Source organism: Canis lupus, chromosome 3, assembly GCF_011100685.1.
Source record: "Canis lupus familiaris isolate Mischka breed German Shepherd chromosome 3, alternate assembly UU_Cfam_GSD_1.0, whole genome shotgun sequence".
In the NCBI taxonomy this organism is placed as follows: domain Eukaryota; kingdom Metazoa; phylum Chordata; class Mammalia; order Carnivora; family Canidae; genus Canis; species Canis lupus.
Window position 1 is genome coordinate 31,024,428 of NC_049224.1, and position 21,118 is coordinate 31,045,545.

Sequence of the window (21,118 nt, forward strand, 5' to 3'; positions counted from 1 at the left end):
CAGAGGCTCTGCACATTCTGAAACTCTAGTGATTTAACAATCTCATTTGATTTAAAAGTGATTTAAGCCAATCTCTTTGGTTTAAAAGTTACAAATTTAACGTAGAAATTCCACAGTATACTTTAAGTTTCTAATCTTTCATTTTAATACTTTTTCATAACAAAGATATATCTAGTCCTACCATACCACCTATGCGGGATAATAAATTAACTGGGTTAATATAAAAGGCTTTTTATTTGTTTTATAGTTTGAGCATTCTAATAAGTTGCTTACCATTTTCTAGAGGGTTCCCTGTTTTGATGAAATACTTCCTTTTGTCCTCAGGCCAATTTTGTCTTTCCTGTAAGTGCTTTGTTATATTCAAGTAGGCTTCATCAAGACTCATGGCCAGAAAATTGGGATCATAATCAGCAAGTATTTCCTTAACCTTCAAAAGGAAAAAAATGGTTTAACTTTTGTTGCCATAGCAAAACCTGTAATATAACAGCTGATAAGAAACATTAATATTCTTATTTTGCAACGATAGTAAAAATCCTGCAATCAAAAGCTCATGGATTTAGGAAATAAATAATTGTTAGCACCAGTTTGTCCAAATTCTTTTTTGCATTAAAATAGATCATGAGGGCAGAAGACTATGAAACAGCTTCAGCTGATATAATCCCTATCCAGTCACTTTTATCTACATATAATAAAGGATTCAAATAAATCTCAGACATCGTTCTGATAAGCCCAGAAAAAATGGTTAAGTAACATAATTTTAAGTAACTGGTCAAAAGTAGAAGTGGAACAATCGGATCTTACTCCCCATCACCTTTTTTGTTTATTTTAAAAAGGGAATAATCTTTTTTTTTTTTTTTTTAAGAAGGGTCCACACCCAGCATACAGCCCAATGTGGTGCTTGAACTCATAACCCTGAGATCAAGACCTGAGTCAAAATCAAGAGTTCAGTGCTTAACCAACTAAGCCACTTAGGTACCCCTAAAAAAGGAATAATCTTACATAAAGGTACTATGTTGCTTTAGAAAGTAGTTCTATTTTAATTAATTATAATATACACATAAAACTCCACTCAAAACATACACTAATGCACACATCCATTCAGAAAACAAAGCTTAATTACCAGAATTTGGAATGGAAAAGATAACAAAATCTTCAGTGGAAGTCTGCGGATTTGTTAAATAATGGGGAAAAGTCTGGAGCTGCATCTTGACACAAACGTGAGATCAGAATTTCCATAGAATTCCAAAAATGTCATTTACCTAAGATAGTTTGATTACATGAAACTATGGATTTTTTTTACCCACTGAAGTATTAGCTGAAAGTAGAGGAAATGGTTGCCAAAATAATAAATACATACTTGGAAAAAGATATTAGTTGAATTATGTTATACTTTCATCTAGTATTTAAAATCTCTCTGCTGTATCATGAGAAAACTTTTTTTCAAAGTTTTATAAAATAAAGCTTTTTAGCTTAATTTAATTATGAACAGCTGAGTCAAAGGTAATTTTAGAAAATGGTGATATAAAACGTGGCCAAGCTTTACTCAGAGAGTACCTTAATTAGCTTTGTTCTTCTGGAAGAAACCAGTTTTATAATGTACTCAAATGGAATCTTTCTAGTGAAAATGAAACTCTGGAAAGTCTGCAGTTGGCAGCCAACTAAGATTATTCTGAATGAGAAGTACTCCCTAGAGAAATGGAGTACTCACTAACTTCCTTTTCATAGGATACTGCTTAAAGAACAAAAATAGACATGTTCCACTAAAATTCAAGCACTTAGGCTTCCAAAAGTTAAAGCTGTTCCCTTCTTTTGGATAAAATAAAAATGGCTTTTCCTTAAACTTTTAAAACAACAGTGTATATATACATTAATATACTTACAGTCAGTGAGTTTGTGCTATAGTTTGTTTACACATATAACCCATTTGCTATCTGCAGATTAACTAGATTCTGCTCCAATTTGAGAAAGATTTCTCCAATTTATGTAAGTAACTAGACTGAAGAGAACTAAAAACAATTTAGCTCTCATTATCATATTGTCAGAAGTTTTACGGAGTTCAAGTAGGACTCAAAAAAAAATTCCTTCTTACAAGGCCTTTGAAGGATTTTCAAACTTATTGAAACCCTGTAATATTTGTGGTTAGTACTATATCTCTTTCTCAGTTAGGAATACTGTAAAAGAGACAAGTAGTAACTGCATGTGAATGGGCTTCCCCTTTGTTCACCACCATTTCAGAGATAGGCAAAAAGCACTTGCTGCCACAGGCTGTTTTTGAAAGAATGAAAAAAAGAATTTTTTAAAAACTTGAGGTGGTGTATTATTCCAGTTTGGAGAGGTTTCATTTCTAGCGTATATGAGGTGGAATACAAATGAGAGGAGTGAATCTAAAGATCATTTACATGACCAAATGGTAGTAAGTGCTAGGCTATGGTTTTTTAAGAGTTTCGATGCAGACAGTAGTCTTTTTTTTTTTTTAAAGATTTATTTATTTATTCAGAGAGAGAGAGAGAGAGAGAGAGAGAGGGGGCAGAGACACAGAGGGAGAAGCAGGCTCCATGCAGGAAGCCTGACGTGGGACTCGATCCTGGGTCTCCAGGATCATGCCCTAGGCTGCAGGCGGCGCTAAACCGCTGTGCCACCGGGGCTGCTGGACAGTAGTCTTTAACACAATGCATTCTACTACCATAGTCTGAGAGTGTTTGATGTAGTATTCTAAAATTTAAATTTATGATTTAAGTCTTAGCACTAGCATGATAATCCAGTTATGAAAAATAGAGAAAATGGCAGTTTTTCATACATGACAGTTTAGGTAATTTTACTGAATAATCAAATCTTTATATTTCAAAGATTCTTTTCAAAGCAAGGTTATTCCCTTTTGGGGCACCTGGGTGGCTCAGTGGTTGAGCATCTGCCTTTGGCTCAGGTCATGATCCCAGGTCCCAGGATAGAGCCCCACATCAGGTTCCCTTGGGGGAACCTGCTTTTCCCTCTGCCTATGTCTCTGCCTGTTTCTCTGTGAATAAAATGAATAAATAAATAAAAACTTAAAAAAAAAAGGATTATTCTTATTTCTTCCTTGATTATCAGTCTCCTGGACATTAAATGCTCATAAGCATATTCACTAGACTGTTAGGCAAGGAAAGCAGTTAATTAAAATATAGGAATCTCATTACTGCTTAAAAACATTTGATAAAAACTTTAGTTACAAAAGAGGCTGAAATTAATGACAACCTAAGTTATAAATAAAAGATGATTCTAGAAAAACTTATGTATTGCACATTAAGAAAAAAACAGCTAAAGTTAATATAAATTATAATTAAGGCAATTCAAAGTTTGTCAGGGAGATTTAGAGTTTCTAAAGAGATGAAAAAATATGTGGAAGAGTAGGGATCTGGGAAATAAATACTCAGCTCAGTTTTCACCATTATGACCTGGAGAAGTGGTAGGAGGTAGGATTTAAAGGGATAAACTAAGGCTGAATTCTGAGGCGCTAAGGCCATTTGGACTTGACTTTGTAGGTGACAAGAATCAGGAAGGCTGTAAGTAAGAGTGCTTTATCAGACTTACCTCTGTACTCACAGCTCGATATTTGTCAAAGTTTGGGGGCACTATAATAAGTTGTGGGCAGAGTCTTTTAGCAATAAATCCTGGCATGGCTGCACGAACACCAAACCTTCTTGCATAGTAATTTGAGGTAGACTGAAAGAAAATGGACCACATGGGAAAAAAATACACAAACCTAAATGGACATACTGATCAATGCATTCATAAAAAACACATTACTGATGTGCATTTTCAAGTCAAGGACATTTGTTTTATAGGCCACTGTCTCAAATCAAGCTTTGAGTTTATCCTATCATGGTATTATGATACCATGACTCTCTCACTGCTCTCTCTATATTTATGTGATCCCAGGTAATAAATAAGACTAATAAAAAGGTTATCTCACATTTCCAATAGCTAAACTTCATTGGTTCTAAGGCATACCTGTAATATAGTACATATCAAAGTTTGAATGATACTGAATGATGTTACATGAAAGTAACAGTATAGAAAGTAATTGCATGGTATAATAATATAGATTTGGAATTTGCTATATTTGGGGTTTTGAAATTTTTCATTTAGAACAAAAATCAAAGGTTCTGATATATAGTCAGCCAAATAAAATGTCCAAAAATGAAGTGATGAAAGCTTAAAAGAGCTTTTAAAATTATGTTTTATTTCTTAAGACTTGAATATCCCTTTTGGTGAAAACATTTTGAGTAGGAGATGGAACTAAAAAACTTTAATTATTTTTTATTTTTTTATTTTTTTAAAACTTTAAAAGTAAAAAAGAGGCCATTACTTTTAAATCCTGTTGATGATACCACAGTACCATTTACAAAAAATTTTATCACAAATGAAATCTTTGAAATCTCAAGTGAAAATTCAAAGAAATGTAAAACAGAATCTATCAGCTGAAGGGATTACTTCAGAATAGTATCAATTTGCCATTAATGGTTTTCAAATGCCATTGAAAAAATCTTGATATTACTCAAAGCTATGTTAATCTTTGGTCAGTATTCTGAAACAGAAATGCAGATAACACTAGAAAGATAAATCATGGTTTAAATATAAATAAGTCTAATGGAATGGATATGAAAGCTATATCTGTGGTAAATCTGGAACAAAACTTATGATACAACTTCCTTTAACCTTTAGGTTTATGGAAGATTGTAAATCACAGCCACAATACTTTATAGTTCTTCTCCAAGGGTGGGTTCTAATCCCTCATGCCAAGTAATTTGCACCGTGACTTGTTTTGACCAAAAGATTCTGAGGGAATGACATTATGTGAGTCTTGAAGCCTAGGCATTATGAAGTCTATAACTTCAGCTTTTACTTTTTGGGGGATCCAGCAACTGTGTAAAGATCTTGAGTTAAATTGCTAAACGATGATGTACCGTGTGGAGAGGAGAAAGCTCAATGGCTGGAAGCCATTCCAACCATGTGGGCTGAAAGGCCAAACTGTGTTAATAAAGCCATTTTGGACCCTCCAGCCCAGCTAAGTAATTGTAGCCAATCCCAGGCAGAGTAAAGTTACCCCTTTGTACTCTGTCCAAATTATAGAATCATGAGCAAATAAATGGTTAACCACTAAGTACTTAAAGTCTGTTTGTTAGGCAGCAATAAATAATTGCTATCAGGTCTGTGTTCTATCTAGGAGTGCAAACTTAGAACATTATGAAGATCCATCAAATTAACCAAAGAAGAATTCTAACTGTAATAGATTGGGATAATCAAACATGTACCATCACTACCATTAATCTGTAAATACACTTTTATGAGTTTAATAGAACAAAAGCAATTATACCTCAAATCTCATTAGAAGTGAAATCTGTTAGTTGAGCATACAAAAGGGGTAATCTTTGTTTAAATATGGCAAATAATTATTTTGAATTTGGAAATAATTTTTAGGAGGATATAATTCATAGGAAGGAAAATATTTTGCAGATCTAGCAGTGGATTTAGCTTTAAATATATATATATATACATATATATGCACACAGATAATTTCAGATAAATATATGGTGATACATATTCTTAATAAAATTAAATACATGTTTTCAAAATATCAGCTGATGATTTGTAGGAAAGGAGAGTAGTCTCTTTCAATAAACATTGTTTTAGAACCTGGATTGTTAGTTGCCTGTATACTTAGGGAAGCAGAGATAATGAACAAATAGATGATAGTTTTATAATACAAATAGTAACTCCAGGAATTAGGTTTATAGCTATCTAAGCATTGTAAGGAGTTCAGAACAGAAGAACTCTCCTTGTTTCTCTTATATGTTTTTTAATAGCAAAATCTATGTATTCCAGGTGCTATTTTTAGCCACATATAGCAATCCTGGTCATCTTTAACTTCTATGGTTAGAGTGGTGATATGGAAGAGGCAACGTGGTATTCAGAAGTTCCAAGTCATGGAAAAACTAATTAAAGTACTATTTTAATGAAACATATTACCTTAGAACTAAGGTTGGGAAACCTTTTCTGTAAAGGTCCAGATAGTAATTACTTTAAGCTTTGTAGATCATATGGTCTCTGTTGCAGGTACTCAACTCTGCTCTTTTAATACAACAAATAAATGGGTGTGATTATGTTCCAATAAAATTTATTAACAAATTGCTTGCAAACCTGCTTTAGAGTAACATTTCCTTTTCTTTCTTCTCCAATTCTGACTGGAACAGTTACTTATGAAAAATACAATTTGCAACAGAAAGATATAATGCCATTACCATTCACTAGGTTTGTAACTTTGGGGAAGTTTTTAAACACCTCTCCAAGTTGAGTTTGCTCTTTGTAAAATGGAAATAAAAATTTGTACCTCAAGACATGTTGAACACATATAAAGCACGCAGAAAAACTCCCAGCAAAATGGTAGAATTTACTAAAAGCTTCTCCCTTCATGAACCAGTAAGGCTTACGTGAATATGTTATGAAATTTCCTTTTTGTCTTTGATTTTTACCTACTTACCAACATACTCATTGATCCTACAGCAATGGGTTTATCCTTCAATTCTGGATTGTCCCTCATTTCTACAGCCGCATAGAAAGCATCCATGTCAATGTGCACTATAGTATTGTTCAGATCCCGGCTCTGTTCTAATTCCATTGCATATCTGTCAACCTTAATTTTTAAAAAGTTAACATATTTTGAGTCAACACGCTATCGAAACATTACCAATCATAATACTAATATCTCATTTTTAGTAGGTATCTGTCTCTGTCCATCTACTCTTTCATCTACCCATCCTTCCACCCATTCATCCACCTACCTAACTATATATACTTGATTATTGTTTATTAAGGCTGGTAACTGGTTTTATTTTCATGAAGATGAGCAGTTAAATCTCAAATATCATACCCTATGAACACTTTAATCTCTCAATAACTACAATCACATGATAGGTACTTAATAGATATTTAGTGAATAGATGAACTACTCCAACTGATTGTATCAAACGATTCTTCTGCTTTATAAATCTGGAGACCAATTTACTGTAAATAAAAGCTTCAGTTTAGGTAAGATAAACAACTCTCATTTGACTCATAACATTAATGTCTTAAAATAGCAACAAAGGAAATGTACAACGAAAGATTATATACTTCTTTGGCATATTATGTTTATGCTGAATAGTACTGTACAAGTGAATGTACCAACCATAATGTAAACATACCCTCTGCAGAACTGCTTTTATAAGGCTAAAATTTGGTAACCATTAGTCAATACAAATCAAAACTGAAAATTTAAGCTATAATTTATTCTTTCATGAAACTTCAATATATATGTCAAATGTAACAGTGAAGAACCTTAATCTTTGAAGCATTTTTAAAATTTCTCTAGTGAGAAAGAATTGGGTAAGAAAGAAGAATGGGAAACGAAAGGAGGTAAAAATAACCAAAGTAGGTCAGTAAGAAAAGCGTTTATGTAACAGGCATACACATTTTCAAGTGTTACTTTTTTGTGGTCTCTACTATAGAGGCTGAAGAAGCTAAATATGTCTCCCAGCTTTCCCTGCAGCCAAGGGTGACTGGCTGTGTGATCATTTTGATCTATGATCACTTTGAATAAGCTGGAATACAGAAAGAACATGGAACAGTGACTGGCACATGGTACAAGTTTAAGGATGTAATCTATTACTAAAGGATCAATGGATAGTTGCATAGTAAAACAATCAAAAACTGAGGGGAAAATAGCCAGATATAAGCAAGTATGGTGAGCTCTGGAATACAAACAATTTCCATCATGTAGAGATCCCTATGGCAAGTATGGTGAGCTCTGGAATACAAACAATTTCCATCATGTAGAGATCCCTATAGCAGGTTTTCTCAAAAGTGGAAAGTTACAGGGGCATAAATCAGCTTTTTCTCCATGTTGGACTTCAACCTTGCTTCCATTCTGCAAAATTCTTTTTCATGGCCTTCCTTCTTAGCATTATAGGGACACTAGCTTCCCACTAGCTGCAGGTGAAGCCTGGAACTTCTCTTTTCGAAATAATCACCTTGAATCCTATTTGTTTCCAGTAGCCACAGTGAGCCTCAAGAGGGTCTGCTCCTGTCTAGGCAGCAACTCACTGAATGACCTGGGGTGCTCTGTGCTTTCTTCATTCTTTGTCTAGAATGCCCTTCCCAGTCTGTCCTAAAGCCCTGAGGAGTCAGCTCAGATATCTCTCTGTAGTTTAAATATATCTATCCTCTATGTCATGGAATTTAATGTTCCCTTAGTTATTTTCCTGCTCTTACTATGCATTTACTGTATCAGATACTAAATTAGGAGTTCCACCCGGAGAAGGACCTTATTTGACTTTAAATTCTTTCCTTATCGGACGGAAAGAGGAGAAACTCATAGCAGAAAAGGAATAAATTTTATCTAATACATATATATCTTTTTTTTTCAAGATTTATTTATTTATGATAGACATAGAGAGAGAGAGGCAGAGACACAGGAGGAGGGAGAAGCAGGCTCCATGCTGGGAGCCTGACATGGGACTTGATCCTGGGACTCCAGGATTGCGCCCTGGGCCAAAGGCAGGCGCTAAACCGCCAAGCCACCCAGGGATTCCTCATATATATGTATAGCTTATCTAGTGCGCGCACACACACACACACACACATATATCTGCTTAAAAAAGATAAAGTCGTATGTGTAGAAAACTTTTGGAGAACGCTGATCTCATGCAGTGAGACACCACACCTAATAAATGGAACTTTTCGACATTATTCTATCATCCAGATTTATTTTATTATTATTTTTTAAAGATTTTATTTCTTTATTCCTGAGAGACACACACAGAGAGGCAGAGACACAGGCAGAGGGAGAAGCAGGCTTCATGCAGGAAGCCTGATGTGGGACTTGATCCCTGGACTCCAGGATCATGCCCTGAGCAGAGGCTCAACCTCTAAGACAGAGACTCAACCGCAGAGGCTCAACTGCTAAGACACCCAGGCACCTCCCTATCCTTCAGATTTAAAACAAGTATTTCTTCCAGTACCTCAATTGTAAATTAGAGAATAGCGTCCTGCCATTGAAAAAAAAAATAGTAAACAAATCATGGAGACTAATAAAAACTAGGGTGGATTAAAAACTACCATCTGTTAATCCAACAAATACATGTAAGATAGGGTTCAACAGAGAATAAGAGAGCAGCATTTGAAGGATCCTAACCCAGAAAAACTGAAAGGAAAAAGATCATAAACAGAAAGCAAACCAAATGGGAAAAAGTTCTCCTTAGCCTCATACAATAATAATTCTATGACAGTTTCTTCTGCAGTCTATTATCTTTTCTGTGCTTAAAGCAAAAGTACAGCTGCCAAGAGGAAACCTCCCCACTGAGTGACTCACACATTCCCTTCTCTACAGTCATTAGTCAGCCTTGTCGAAACAGTTTTTTCTCTGCATCTACCAAATGTACACCACTCTGCTTTTTTCAAATTTCTTCTGCTGAAATCCTCACTCATGTTTTCCTTTTTTTCCATTTTCCTTTCCAAATGACTTTCAAGTTCTGATCTGAGCCTCTAATATGTATGTTATCCCTTCTGCCACAGTTCAGAACTAGTGTGCCACCATGGTGAAGGAGTGAGAGCTCCTTCTGGGTCTCAGCTCTGCCACTTACTGGTTACATGATAACGGGCAAGTTAACCTTCATTCTTATTTTATTTGTAAAGTGGAACTGAACCAACCCCCAAAGGCTGAAAGAATTAAGAGATACTCATGTCATGTTCCTATCCAGAGATATGAAAAGGGCTTAATGATATTACCTATAATTTTGAAAATAAAAGTGACACCGAGTATACCAAATGTGTTATGTAACATGCTAAGTACTTCTTATATGAACTCATTTGATGGTCAAAATAATTCTGAGATGATAATTATTATTCCTATTTTATAGAGGAGGAAACTAAACCTTGTTAAGATGCAGTAATCTGCCCTAATTCAAACAGCTGGAAAATGTTAGCAGTAGACCTGTAAACCAAGTTACTCCCAAGACTATGCTCTTTCCATTATTTTATGATGCTTCCCTAAAATGGATCTTAAAATGTCTTTAATATTGAAATAACTTCAAACCAAGCTATAATAGTGTGTTTTGTATCAGTATTATGTTTTATGTACTTTTAAAAACTCTCCATTTTTGATTACATTGAGGAGATTATTTCAGAAATACTGTTTTTCAGGCAGCCCAGATGGCTCAGTGGTTTAACACCGCGTTTGGGGGATCCCTGGGTGGCTCAGTGGTTGAGCGTCCCCCTTCGACCCAGGGCGTGATCCCCGAGTCCCGGGATCGAGTCCCACGTCGGGCTCCTGGCATGGAGCCTGCTTCTCTCTCTGCCTGTGTCTCTGCCTCTCTCTCTCTCTCTCTGTGTCTCCCATGAATAAATAAATAAAATCTTTAAAAAACCCAAATGTTATCTTAAAAAAAAAAGAATATTGTTTTTTATTTTCTTGACTTATAATAACCCTAAAAATTGTTCAGTAAACCTGAGTTCATAAAATCAGTTGTTAAAAATGGTCAAAATGCACTGATTTGCTTGTAGTTGTCATTTTACAACATAGATGTTTATCTATTTATTTTATGAACCTATTCTATAAGATGTTTTGGCAGCTGCAAAAATGACTGTACTTTTAAGAAGTCTACTGAGGGTAGGACAGAGAGAACACGGAGGTTCTGAATAAACACTATGGGAGTTCATGACTACAGAGGTTAGTTACCACAGTTTTACTAGCAGTAATAATTCTTACCATCATAGCACACATAATAAAATCTATTATCTGGAAATTTTATGACTCTAAAATAGAATTGCATTTCCCATGAAAATCTCTTTCTCTCAGATCTTTCAGATTCCTTAGGATTTCCTTAATCCCCTCCCATTTGTACAATTTCTTTTAAAGGAAGCTCAACAAATGAAACATTTTAACAATCAACATAAAACATATTTCCTGCCACTCCCCTTGCAAAAGATGTCAGAGAGTCTCCCAAAAAGTCAAAACTTTTATAAAATATGAAGCGTGTTATACAATATAAAGTGTTTTCTAATCCTTCAGATTATTAGCATATTTAAGGATATGAGGTTTAAAAAGAGTCAACAGCAAAAAGTTGTTTTATCGCATGACTCATACGTATTATTATATCTTTAAAATTTTATGAGATGTTTGTATAGATCAATAAAACTTACCAAAAAGAAGTTCTGAAAATAAACTGCCTAGGGGTTAATATCAATTTATAAACAATGTTATTACAGACAAAATGGAATTTTTTTCATTTGATGAAATGATGCTCAAAGTTATTTGAAAGAATGAATGAGAAAAAAATTTTAAAACATAGTCAGGGAGAATATTAAAGTATATTATTACAATTGAATAACTAAAATTACATGGTACTGATAGAGAAAAAGATTCAGTTGGATAGAAGAGAGAATCCAGAAACAAATCCAAGTACAATGAGAATTTAGTATATGGAAGTGCCTCATTCAATTCGGTGGAGAAAGGACCCATGATTAAATAAACGGTGTTTAGAAAAATGAATCACCATTTAGAAAAAAATAATACTATTTAAGGAAAACATAATACTTACTATTTAAGAAAAGCATACTTATTAAGACCTTACATTAAAACAAATTCCAGGGGCACCTGGGTGGCTCAGTTGGTTAAGCGTCTGAGTCTTGATTTCAGCTCAGGTCATGATCTTAGTGTCATGAGACTGAAACCTTGTCTCAGCCTCTATGCTGGACATGGAACCTGCTTAAAATTCTCTCTCTCTCTCTTTCTCTCTCCCCTTCTATCCCTCACCCCTCTCTGCTCTTTCTTTCCTAAAAAACAAAACAAAACAAAAAAACACCAAAACAACAAATTCCAAATGGACTAAAGATAAATACTACAAAAATACTAAAAGAACCTACAGGTTTGGTTGTAAGGAATAACTTTCTATGCACAATACCAAAGCCAAAAAAAAAAAAAATTTGTTTTTTAATACTGTTGTGTTTGATTACATAAACATTTAAAAATGTATAGGGGAAAAAATCCTGCATAATTAAAAGAAAAACATACTGAAAAAAACAAATATTTAAAACAAATGGAAGAGGTAAAGAATCCTTAATATATGATAAGATGTATTCATCAAGAGAAAAACATACAAACTCCTCTAGAAAAGTAGGCAAAAGGCATTGCTTTGGACAGCTAGTTGAACCCCCAAATCCATTCTCTCTTCCTTTCATAGTAATAGATCTTTATATGGGCATATGGCCACCCAGCTGGAAAATATTCTGTACAGCCTCTCCTACAGTTACGTGTGGTCATGAAACCTAAATTCTCATCAAAAGAATGTGAGCTGACATAATATGTACAATTCTCTTTCACTTGCTGAGTAGCAAATTACTCGCCTTTGATTTTTTTCATTCTTTTTTCCTTTCTAGGGGCTGAAATAGAGACTAAAGATAATCCCATTTGGTCAATCCAGGTAAGGATAACAGTTCGGAGATGATAGAACAACACAATGTAGAACCAGGGTCCCTAAATTACGATTGTGAGCAGAACAACCCAATCAGTTGGGACTACTTACTATTATGGGATAAAGAAACTCTTAACTGATTTGAACCGCTGTATTTTGGGGTCTCTTGTGCTAGCTACTTAGCCTATATACAAACAGAATAACAAAGGAAATTCCCACAAGAATGAAATAATAATGGCTAATATGAAAGAAGACATTCTTTCACTGTTATTATCAAATAAGGCAATTAAAATAACCATGAAACAATATTTGGACACTACCAGCAAAAACTACAAGATCGATAAAATTAATAATATAGAGTTTTAAAGTATGTGAGGAAACTAGCATTCTGGTGTTGAAAATGTAAAACTAGTCTTTGATGAAAATAACAGGACAAGAGTGTAAACATATATAGATAAAAATGATCATCACAAGGTTATATATAAAACAAAAAACTGAAACCCTGGTGGGATAATGTAAATAAATTATGGTACCTCTATAGAGTACAACACTATGAAGCATTAAAAATGAGGATTTGAAAGACAAAGGCAAGTGATCTTTTGTCATGATAGCAGAACCACTTAACACATAATATAAAAATTTAGCTTGTGCTCTAGGAAACCATATATGAAAGAAAATGACACATTATAGATTGATAAAGAAGAAATAAAATTCATCATTTCTGAACTCTATCGTGAGAAGAATTTTGTGGCATAGATTAATATAATTTTTTTTCATTATTTATAGCCTAAAGTGCTTTGTCAAATTGAATCAGATTTTGATAGGGTAAAAACTCTTTCAGAGTAATTATATATAAAAAAAAAAAAGTAAACTTCAGTTTTACTAGCAGAGCCTTAACTACTTTGAGTTCTCGATCTACTACACAAAGCCCTGCAACTTTGCTCTACTCTAACTTTCCTCCTAAATAGCTTTTAAATACCAGAGGAAACTCTTGAGTATTTATTCCCTGAGGATGGTGGAGAAGCCAAAAGCCTCCAAATTTTCAGAAGCTTGGTGTTTTATCTTAAAAATACATTGGACATTTGGCAGTCTACCCTAGTTTGAGTACAACATAATTATGCTTTAAATTTCTAATTTAATTAGTTAACATGTTACCCCAAATCATTTTTGCAAAATCGGCATTTGAAGAAAACATGCCACATTTATCCTGCGGCCTTTTTCTAGTTGCAAAATGTGTATATAATAAAAAGAACATAAACTCTGGATTAAATCCTAGTCTGAAGCTAGGCAAGTTATTTACCCTAATTCAAGCTCCATTTACTTTTCTGTATAATGGAGGTGACAATGTCTAGGTATGGGGTCTTGATATAAAAGAGTAGGGTGATATTTAACCATATATGCATCTCTGTTAAATTTTACATGGTAAAAAAAAAAAAAAATTTTTACATGGTAATGAACATGTACAGTTTACCTTGTTTTCATTACGACATGATCACGATACATTTTACTATCAATTACTATTCTACTACCTTCCACTTTATTTAACAATTAAATTAATACCTGTAATTGTGCTTTCCTTAGCTGTTGGCTGGTAATTTGAGCTTTTTGTTGCATCATATTTTCAATTCGTTGGTTGACTTGCTTTTCTTTCTTGAGCTCATTTCCATAAAATCTGGACCCCTATGTAAGAAAATAAAGCATAAGTAAAGGGGCAGAAGGAAAGCATCACTGTAGTATCACCATGGTGGCTAAGCATACAGGCTAGAATCAGAATAACTGAATTCAGAACTTAGCTCCACTACTTACAAGCTGGGAACTCTAAAGCTACTTAATCTTTCTGTGTGTCAATGTCTTTCCCTATAAAATGAATTATAGTTACCTACATCATAGGATTGCTGAAGCAGTGCTTACACAGGACAAACTCTCTGGGATGAGTACAGATATACACTCAAAAAATAACAATGTGTTCTAGTCAGGATCCACGAGGCATATCCATATCAGTCATTTAGGTCATCAGTTATCACTTTCGTTTTTACTTAAAAAGCATTTAAGGGGTGTCTGGGTAGCTTAATTGGTAAAGCATTCGACTCTTGATTTTGGCTTAGGTCATGATCTCAGGATCCTGAAATCAAGCCACAGGTCTGGTTCCAACCTGGGCATGGAGACTTCTTAAGATCCTCTCTACACTCCTTCCACCCCCCACCCCCACAACCTTCTCTAAAAAAATTTTAAAAATAAAGCACTTAAAAATTTTTAATGTTAGTCATTAAATAAAATGTAGAAAATCACTTTTAGAAAATTACTTATCATCTTATTACTAAACATAACATCTACATCTATCTACTCATTGGATTGATGGAAATTTACATTATCTTTATTTTATGGCTTTTATGAAAAATGCTGCAATGAACATTCATTTATACATTTTTACATGGACATATGTTTTTACTTTATTTACGTACCCAGGAGTGGAATCTCTGTGTCATATGGTAACTCAATGTTAAACCTTTTGAGGAACTGCCAGACTGTTTTCCAAAGTGGCTGAACCATTTTACAATCCCACTAGCAAGGCATAAGGGTTCCAACTTTTCCACATTGTTATCAGCATTTGTTATTGTCTGTCTCATAGTCATTCTAGACTGTAATAGTGTGAATGGCACCTCATTGTGGTTTTAATTTGCATTTCCCTGATAACTAATGATGTTGAACATCTTTCATGTGCTTAAGAGCCATTCTTACATCTTTAGTGAGATGACTAGTTATATCTTTTGCCCATTTTTGATTAGGTTGTCTTAATAATTTGTAAGAATTCTCTGTATAATCTGGATGTAAATCATTTATCAAATAAGTATTTTGCAAATATTTTATACTAGTATGTGGCTTATCATTTTCTTTTTAAAGATTGTATTATTTTATTTATTTATTCATGAGATACACACAGAGAGGCAGAGACACAGGCAGAGGGAGAAGCAGGCTTCCTGTGGGGAGCCCAAAGCAGGACTCGATCCCAGGACCAGATCATGACCTAAGCTGAAGGTAGATGCTCAACTGCTGAGCCACCCAGGCGTCCCATATCATTTTCTTTTTTAACTGTATCTTTTAAAAGTGCAAAAGTTTTGAAATTTGATGAGGTCTGACTTGTCAACTTTTTCTTTTATTAATTGTGTTTTTGGTGGTGTATCTAAGAAATGCTTCCTAACCAAATGTTTCAGATTTTTTCCTATCTTCTAGAAGTTTTTACTGTATCAGCTCTTACATTTCACCCGATTTTGAGTTATATTTGTGTATGGCGTGAACTGAGGGTCTCAGTTCATCTTTTTTGCGTGTAGATATTCAGCTGTCCCAGGACCATTTGCTGAACAGATCATATATTCTTCTGCCTTAGTACTTTTATCAAAAACTAATAAAGTGTCAATACAAGATTTACTTCTGGACTCTTAATTCTGCTCCATTGTTCAATACATCTAGTCTTATAGCAGCACCACACTTCTTAATAACTGTAGCTTTATAATAAGTTCTAAAACAGGAAAGTTGGGACGCCTCAGGTGGCTCAGTGGTTAAGCATCTGTCTTTGGCTCAGGTCGTGACATCAGGGTCCTGGGATCGAGTCCCACATTGGGCTCCTTGCGGGGAGCCTGCTTCTCCCTCTGCCTATGTCTCTGCTTCTCTCTCTGTATCTCTCATGAATAAATAAATAAAATCTTAAAAACAACAACAACAACAAAAAAAACCCCAGGAAAGTCAAAGAACTCCATGTTTGTCCTTTTCAAAACTGTTCTGGCTGTTTTAGATGTTTTTGCATTTCCACATAAATTTTAGTCTGTTTATCAATTTCTGCAGAAAAATTCCCCTGGAATTTGGATGGGGAAGTACATTGAATCTGCAGATAAATTTGAGGAGAAATACCCTCTTAACAATATTGAGTCTTCTCATCCTTGAACATGTAATCTTTCTTCATTTTTTATTTTTAAATTTTTTTAAAGATTTATTTACTTATTTGAGAGAGAGAGAGCGCATGCACGCACGAGCTCACACAAGCTGGGGGAGGGGCAGAGGGAGAAAGAGAAATGGACTCCCCTGAGCAGGGAGCCCAACAAGGGGCTCAATCCCAGGACCCCGGGATCATGACCTGAGTGGAAGGCAGATGTTTAACCAACTGAGTCACCCATGCACCCCTATCCATTTTTTAAATCTTTACTTTCCCCCAACACATTTTTGTGATTTTCGTGGTATAACTGTTGCATTCCTTTTGAAATTCCTGAAGAGTTTCTACATGTAACATCACGTTATTTGTGAAGAGATAGTTTTAGTTCTTCCTTCCCGATCTAAATGCCTTTTATTTCTTTTTATTGCCTGACTGAATTAGCTAGAACTTTCTGGACTATGTTGCATAGACAGGAGAATGGGCATCTTTGCCTTGTTCCTGATTTTTAGAAGAAAAATGCATTCCTGGAATAAATTCCACTTGGTCATGATACATAATCTTTATATATATAGTTACACATATAGTTTTATATATACATATAGTTGGATTCAGTTTGCTAACGTTTTGTTGAGGACTTTTATATTGACAATGATCTAAAATCTTCTGCTTGTCTGGCTATGGTGTCAAGGTGATACTGGTCTCACAGAATGAGTTTCTAAATGTCACATCCTTTTTATTTTTTGGAAGAGCTTGTGGAATATTGATATTTCTCCTTTACTTACTTATTTTTAAAAAGATTTTATTTATTTATTCATGAGAGACAGAGACAGAGAGAGAGAGAGAGAGAGAGAGGCACAGAGACACAGACAGAGGGAGAAGCAGGCTCCCTGAGCCAGAGGCAGATGCTCAACTACTGAGTCACCTAGGTGTCTCTTATTTCTCCTTTAAATGTCAGATAAAATTCACCACTGAAGCCATTGTTACCTGTTTTTTTTACAGGGTGGGGGAGATGTTAATTATTAATTTCTTTCCTTGTTAAAGGTCTATTTGGATTTTCCATATTTTCTTGAGTCAGTTTTGGAAACTGGAAACTTTTTGAAATTTGTCCAACTTATTAGGAATTGTTTGAAAATACTCCAGTCTCTACCTTTAAAATTCACTAGGCAGGGTAACATAGATGAAACAATATTTACAAACATGTTGATAACTGTTGACACTGGGTGATGATTACCCAGGAATTCACTTTAGTATTCTAATTTTGTACATGTTTAAAATTTTCTTTTATAAAAGTTTTATTTTATTTTATTTTATTTTTAATTTATTTATTTATTCATAGAGACACACACAGAGAGAGAGAGAGAGAGGCAGAGACACAGGCAGAGGGAGAAGCAGGCTCCATGCAGAGAGCCTGACGTGGGACTCGATCCAGGGTCTCCAGGATCAAGCCCTGGGCTGCAGGCGGCGCTAAACCGCTGCGCCACCAGGGCTGCCCTATAAAAGTTTTAAAGAAGTAAACTGCATTGGCTGTGAAGCAGTAACAACTAGAAAATTTCAATTTAAAAAAGATATTTATGATGAACTTCCCATTCCCCCCATACTAGAGAAATATCATACAAAATATATAAATATTTTAATATATATTAATATATAAAATACATGTAAGGTATATATTTCCTATGATTGATACATGTCAATCAGATGATATGCATATACAGTTTTATGACTGATATGTGTGTACAGTTGACCCCTGAACATCACAGGTTTGAACTGTGCAGGTCCACTTATACATGGATTTTTTTCAATAAATATAGACAATACTGTAAATAGGTATTTTTCTCTTCCTTAAGAATTTCTTAATAATATTTTCTTTTCTCTAGCTTACTTTATTGTAAGAATGCAATATATAATACACACAATATACAAATTTGTGCTAATCAACTGTTTATGTTATTGGTTAAGCTATCAGCAGTTTATTTTGGAAGAGTCAAAAGTTGTACATGGATTTTCAACTGTGTGTGTGTGTGGGGATAAGTGCTTCTAACCCTCGTGTTGTCCTATGGTTTATATGGTACAGCAAAGTTTCAAGAATATCTAAGATACTCTTCAAAAAGAATAAAGAGTAAAAAAGGAACCTGTCCTAGCTGTTATCAAGATTTATTATAAAGTACTGTAATTAAGGTCATATTGTAAAGATATAACAAAAAATAATCCAATAGAATAGAAGAAAGCACTGCAGATCACTAAGGAAAGGATCCATATTCAAATTCCCTTAAATGCTCCAAAAATATTTGTTCAAACCAAGATCCAACTAGGGTCCATATATTATGCTTGCTTTACTTCATCTAAATTCTTTTGCTTTTATTTATTTATCTATCTATCTATTTATTTATTTTTAAAGATTTTATTTATTTCATGAGAGACAGGGGTGGGGGTGGGATCGGGGGAGAGACAGGCAGAGAGAGAAGCAGGCTCCATGCAGGGAGCCCGATGTGGGACTTGATCTGAACCCCAGGATCACGCCCTGAGCCAAAGGCAGACACTCAACCGCTGAGCCATCCAAGCGTCCCAATTCTTTTACTTTTAAAATGTATTTCTGTTTTATACAGTTAAAAAATTATTTTTCCCTCAATTTTTTATTTTGGAATTTCCACATCTTCCAACAGTTCAAAGAATAATACAATAAACACTCACATGTCTTATTTAAGATACTTGCTACATTTAGTTTCTCCCACAACTCCTATGTATATGCATATACACACACTCCAGCTCCACTTGCACAGACATGTGTACACACACAAATGCATGCTCCTCTTCCTCTTTTTGGCTAAATCATTTAAAAGTAAGTTGCTGTGGATTTCAGCATGCATTTCTTAAGAAAAAAGATATTCTAATTTTACACCTTTCTACACGGATATTTCATAATATACACATGAGACCAGAGATGTTAGAAGAAAACATTTAGGACCTTGGATAAAAGCATATGTCATTGACTAATTCAAGTTCATATAAAAAAGCAAACAAAAAACTTCTGCACAGGATAAAGTACACCATAAGCAAAGTAAAAAGATGTATAATAAATGGAAAACTATACAAAGGACAAGAAGAGACAGTTTGCAAAAAAGTAAAATACAAGTGGCTTTAAAAAGAACTTTTTTTTTTTTTTTTAAGATTTTATGTATCTATTCATGAGAGACACAGATAGAGGCAGAGACACAGGCAGAGGGAGAAGCAGGCTCCCCACGGAGAGCCTGATGCAGGATTCGATCCCATGACTCGGGGATCACAACCTGAGCCAAAGGCAGATGTTCAACCACTGAGCCATCCAGGTGTCCCACAAGTGGCTTTTTAAACATATGAAAAGATGCACTATCTGATTTTTCTTTTTTTCTCCTAGATGATGTTTATTTCATAAACTCTGTGTTTCTTGACTTCATTTCAGGAAAATCATGAATATATTTTTACCATCAAGATTTTCACATCATTTGTATGTTACCAATAGCAGTGACCTAATGCTTAAATAATCAAAATATAATAATACTCAACACATACCAAATTGGAAGAAATTTTCATTAAAAATGTCAGTTAAGAGAAAATTTTAGGGGCGCCTGGGATGAAGCCCCATTTCAGGCTCTCTGTTCAGTGGGGAGCCTGCTTCTCCCTCTGCCCTTCCTCTTGCTTATGCTCTCTTGGTCCCTCTCTCTCTCTCTCAAACAAATAAATAAAATCTTTTTTCTTAAAAGAAAACTTAGAATACCACCTCACACCAGTGAGAATGAGGAAAATTAACAAGGCAGGAAACCACAAATGTTGGAGAGGATGCGGAGAAAAGGGAACCCTCTTACACTGTTGGTGGGAATGTGAACTGGTACAGCCACTCTGGAAAACTGTGTGGAGGTTCCTCAAAGAGTCAAAAATAGACCTGCGCTATGACCCAGCAACTGCACTGCTGGGGATCTACCCCAAAGATGCAGATGCAATGAAACGCCGGGACACCTGCACCCCGATGTTTATAGCAGCAATGTCCATAATTTATAGCAGCAATGTCCACAATATCTGACTTTTCATAAGAGAAATGCAAATTAATGCTACACTATATCACTGTAGATTAGCAAATCCAAAAGTTTAGTTACACACTATACTAGCACAGTTGTACCATGGTAATATACTCTCATATACTGGCAGTGATAATTTAAATTGATATATCTACTATGGAGGGAAATTGGGTAATTCATAAAAACTGCACATGCATATATCCCTTTTTGCTATCTGTATTTGGTAGAATAATTCCACTTGTAGAATCTCTCCTATAATTTTATCTGCACGTGTGTGATAAAATACTAGGTCATTCACTGTAGTATTGCTGGTAAAAAACAAAAGACTAGAAATGACTTAAATGTTTATAAATAAACATTCTGATTGGTTCAAAAAATTTTATTATATCCACACATGAAGGCATAAAAAAGAATGAAGATCTTTACTTATACAGAAAGACCTCCAAATTACATTAATGGAAACAAAAACAAAAACCACAATTACAGTATTCTTCTACTTAGAAAAAGGGTGAAAAAAGAGCATGTATGTTATTTTGCTTTAACATGCATATTATGTGTATGTGAAGCAGAAAACTGGATGGCAAGAGTAACAGAACAGAAGAGAGTTTATTCCATACCTGTTTGTCTTAACAACAGGATACTTTAAAATATTAAAA

The 21,118-nt window shown here is 34.5% G+C and overlaps 1 protein-coding gene across 8 annotated transcripts in view; it reads right to left on the bottom strand.

The window, feature by feature from the left end:
- The window catches only part of POLK (DNA polymerase kappa), a 66,510-nt gene that overhangs the window by 21,993 nt on the left and 23,399 nt on the right, over positions 1-21,118 (bottom strand). For 6 of the 8 annotated variants that reach the window (XM_038532530.1, XM_038532531.1, XM_038532532.1 and 3 more), the window contains exons 3-6: positions 14,046-14,165; positions 6,518-6,670; positions 3,568-3,699; positions 274-427 (exon numbers count right to left, since the gene is read on the bottom strand). In XM_038532530.1, coding sequence (XP_038388458.1) covers positions 274-427; positions 3,568-3,699; positions 6,518-6,670; positions 14,046-14,165 — 559 coding nt within the window. The remainder of the gene's footprint in view (positions 1-273; positions 428-3,567; positions 3,700-6,517; positions 6,671-14,045; positions 14,166-21,118) is intronic. The other 2 variants (XM_038532534.1, XM_038532535.1) reach the window with 2 other exon arrangements.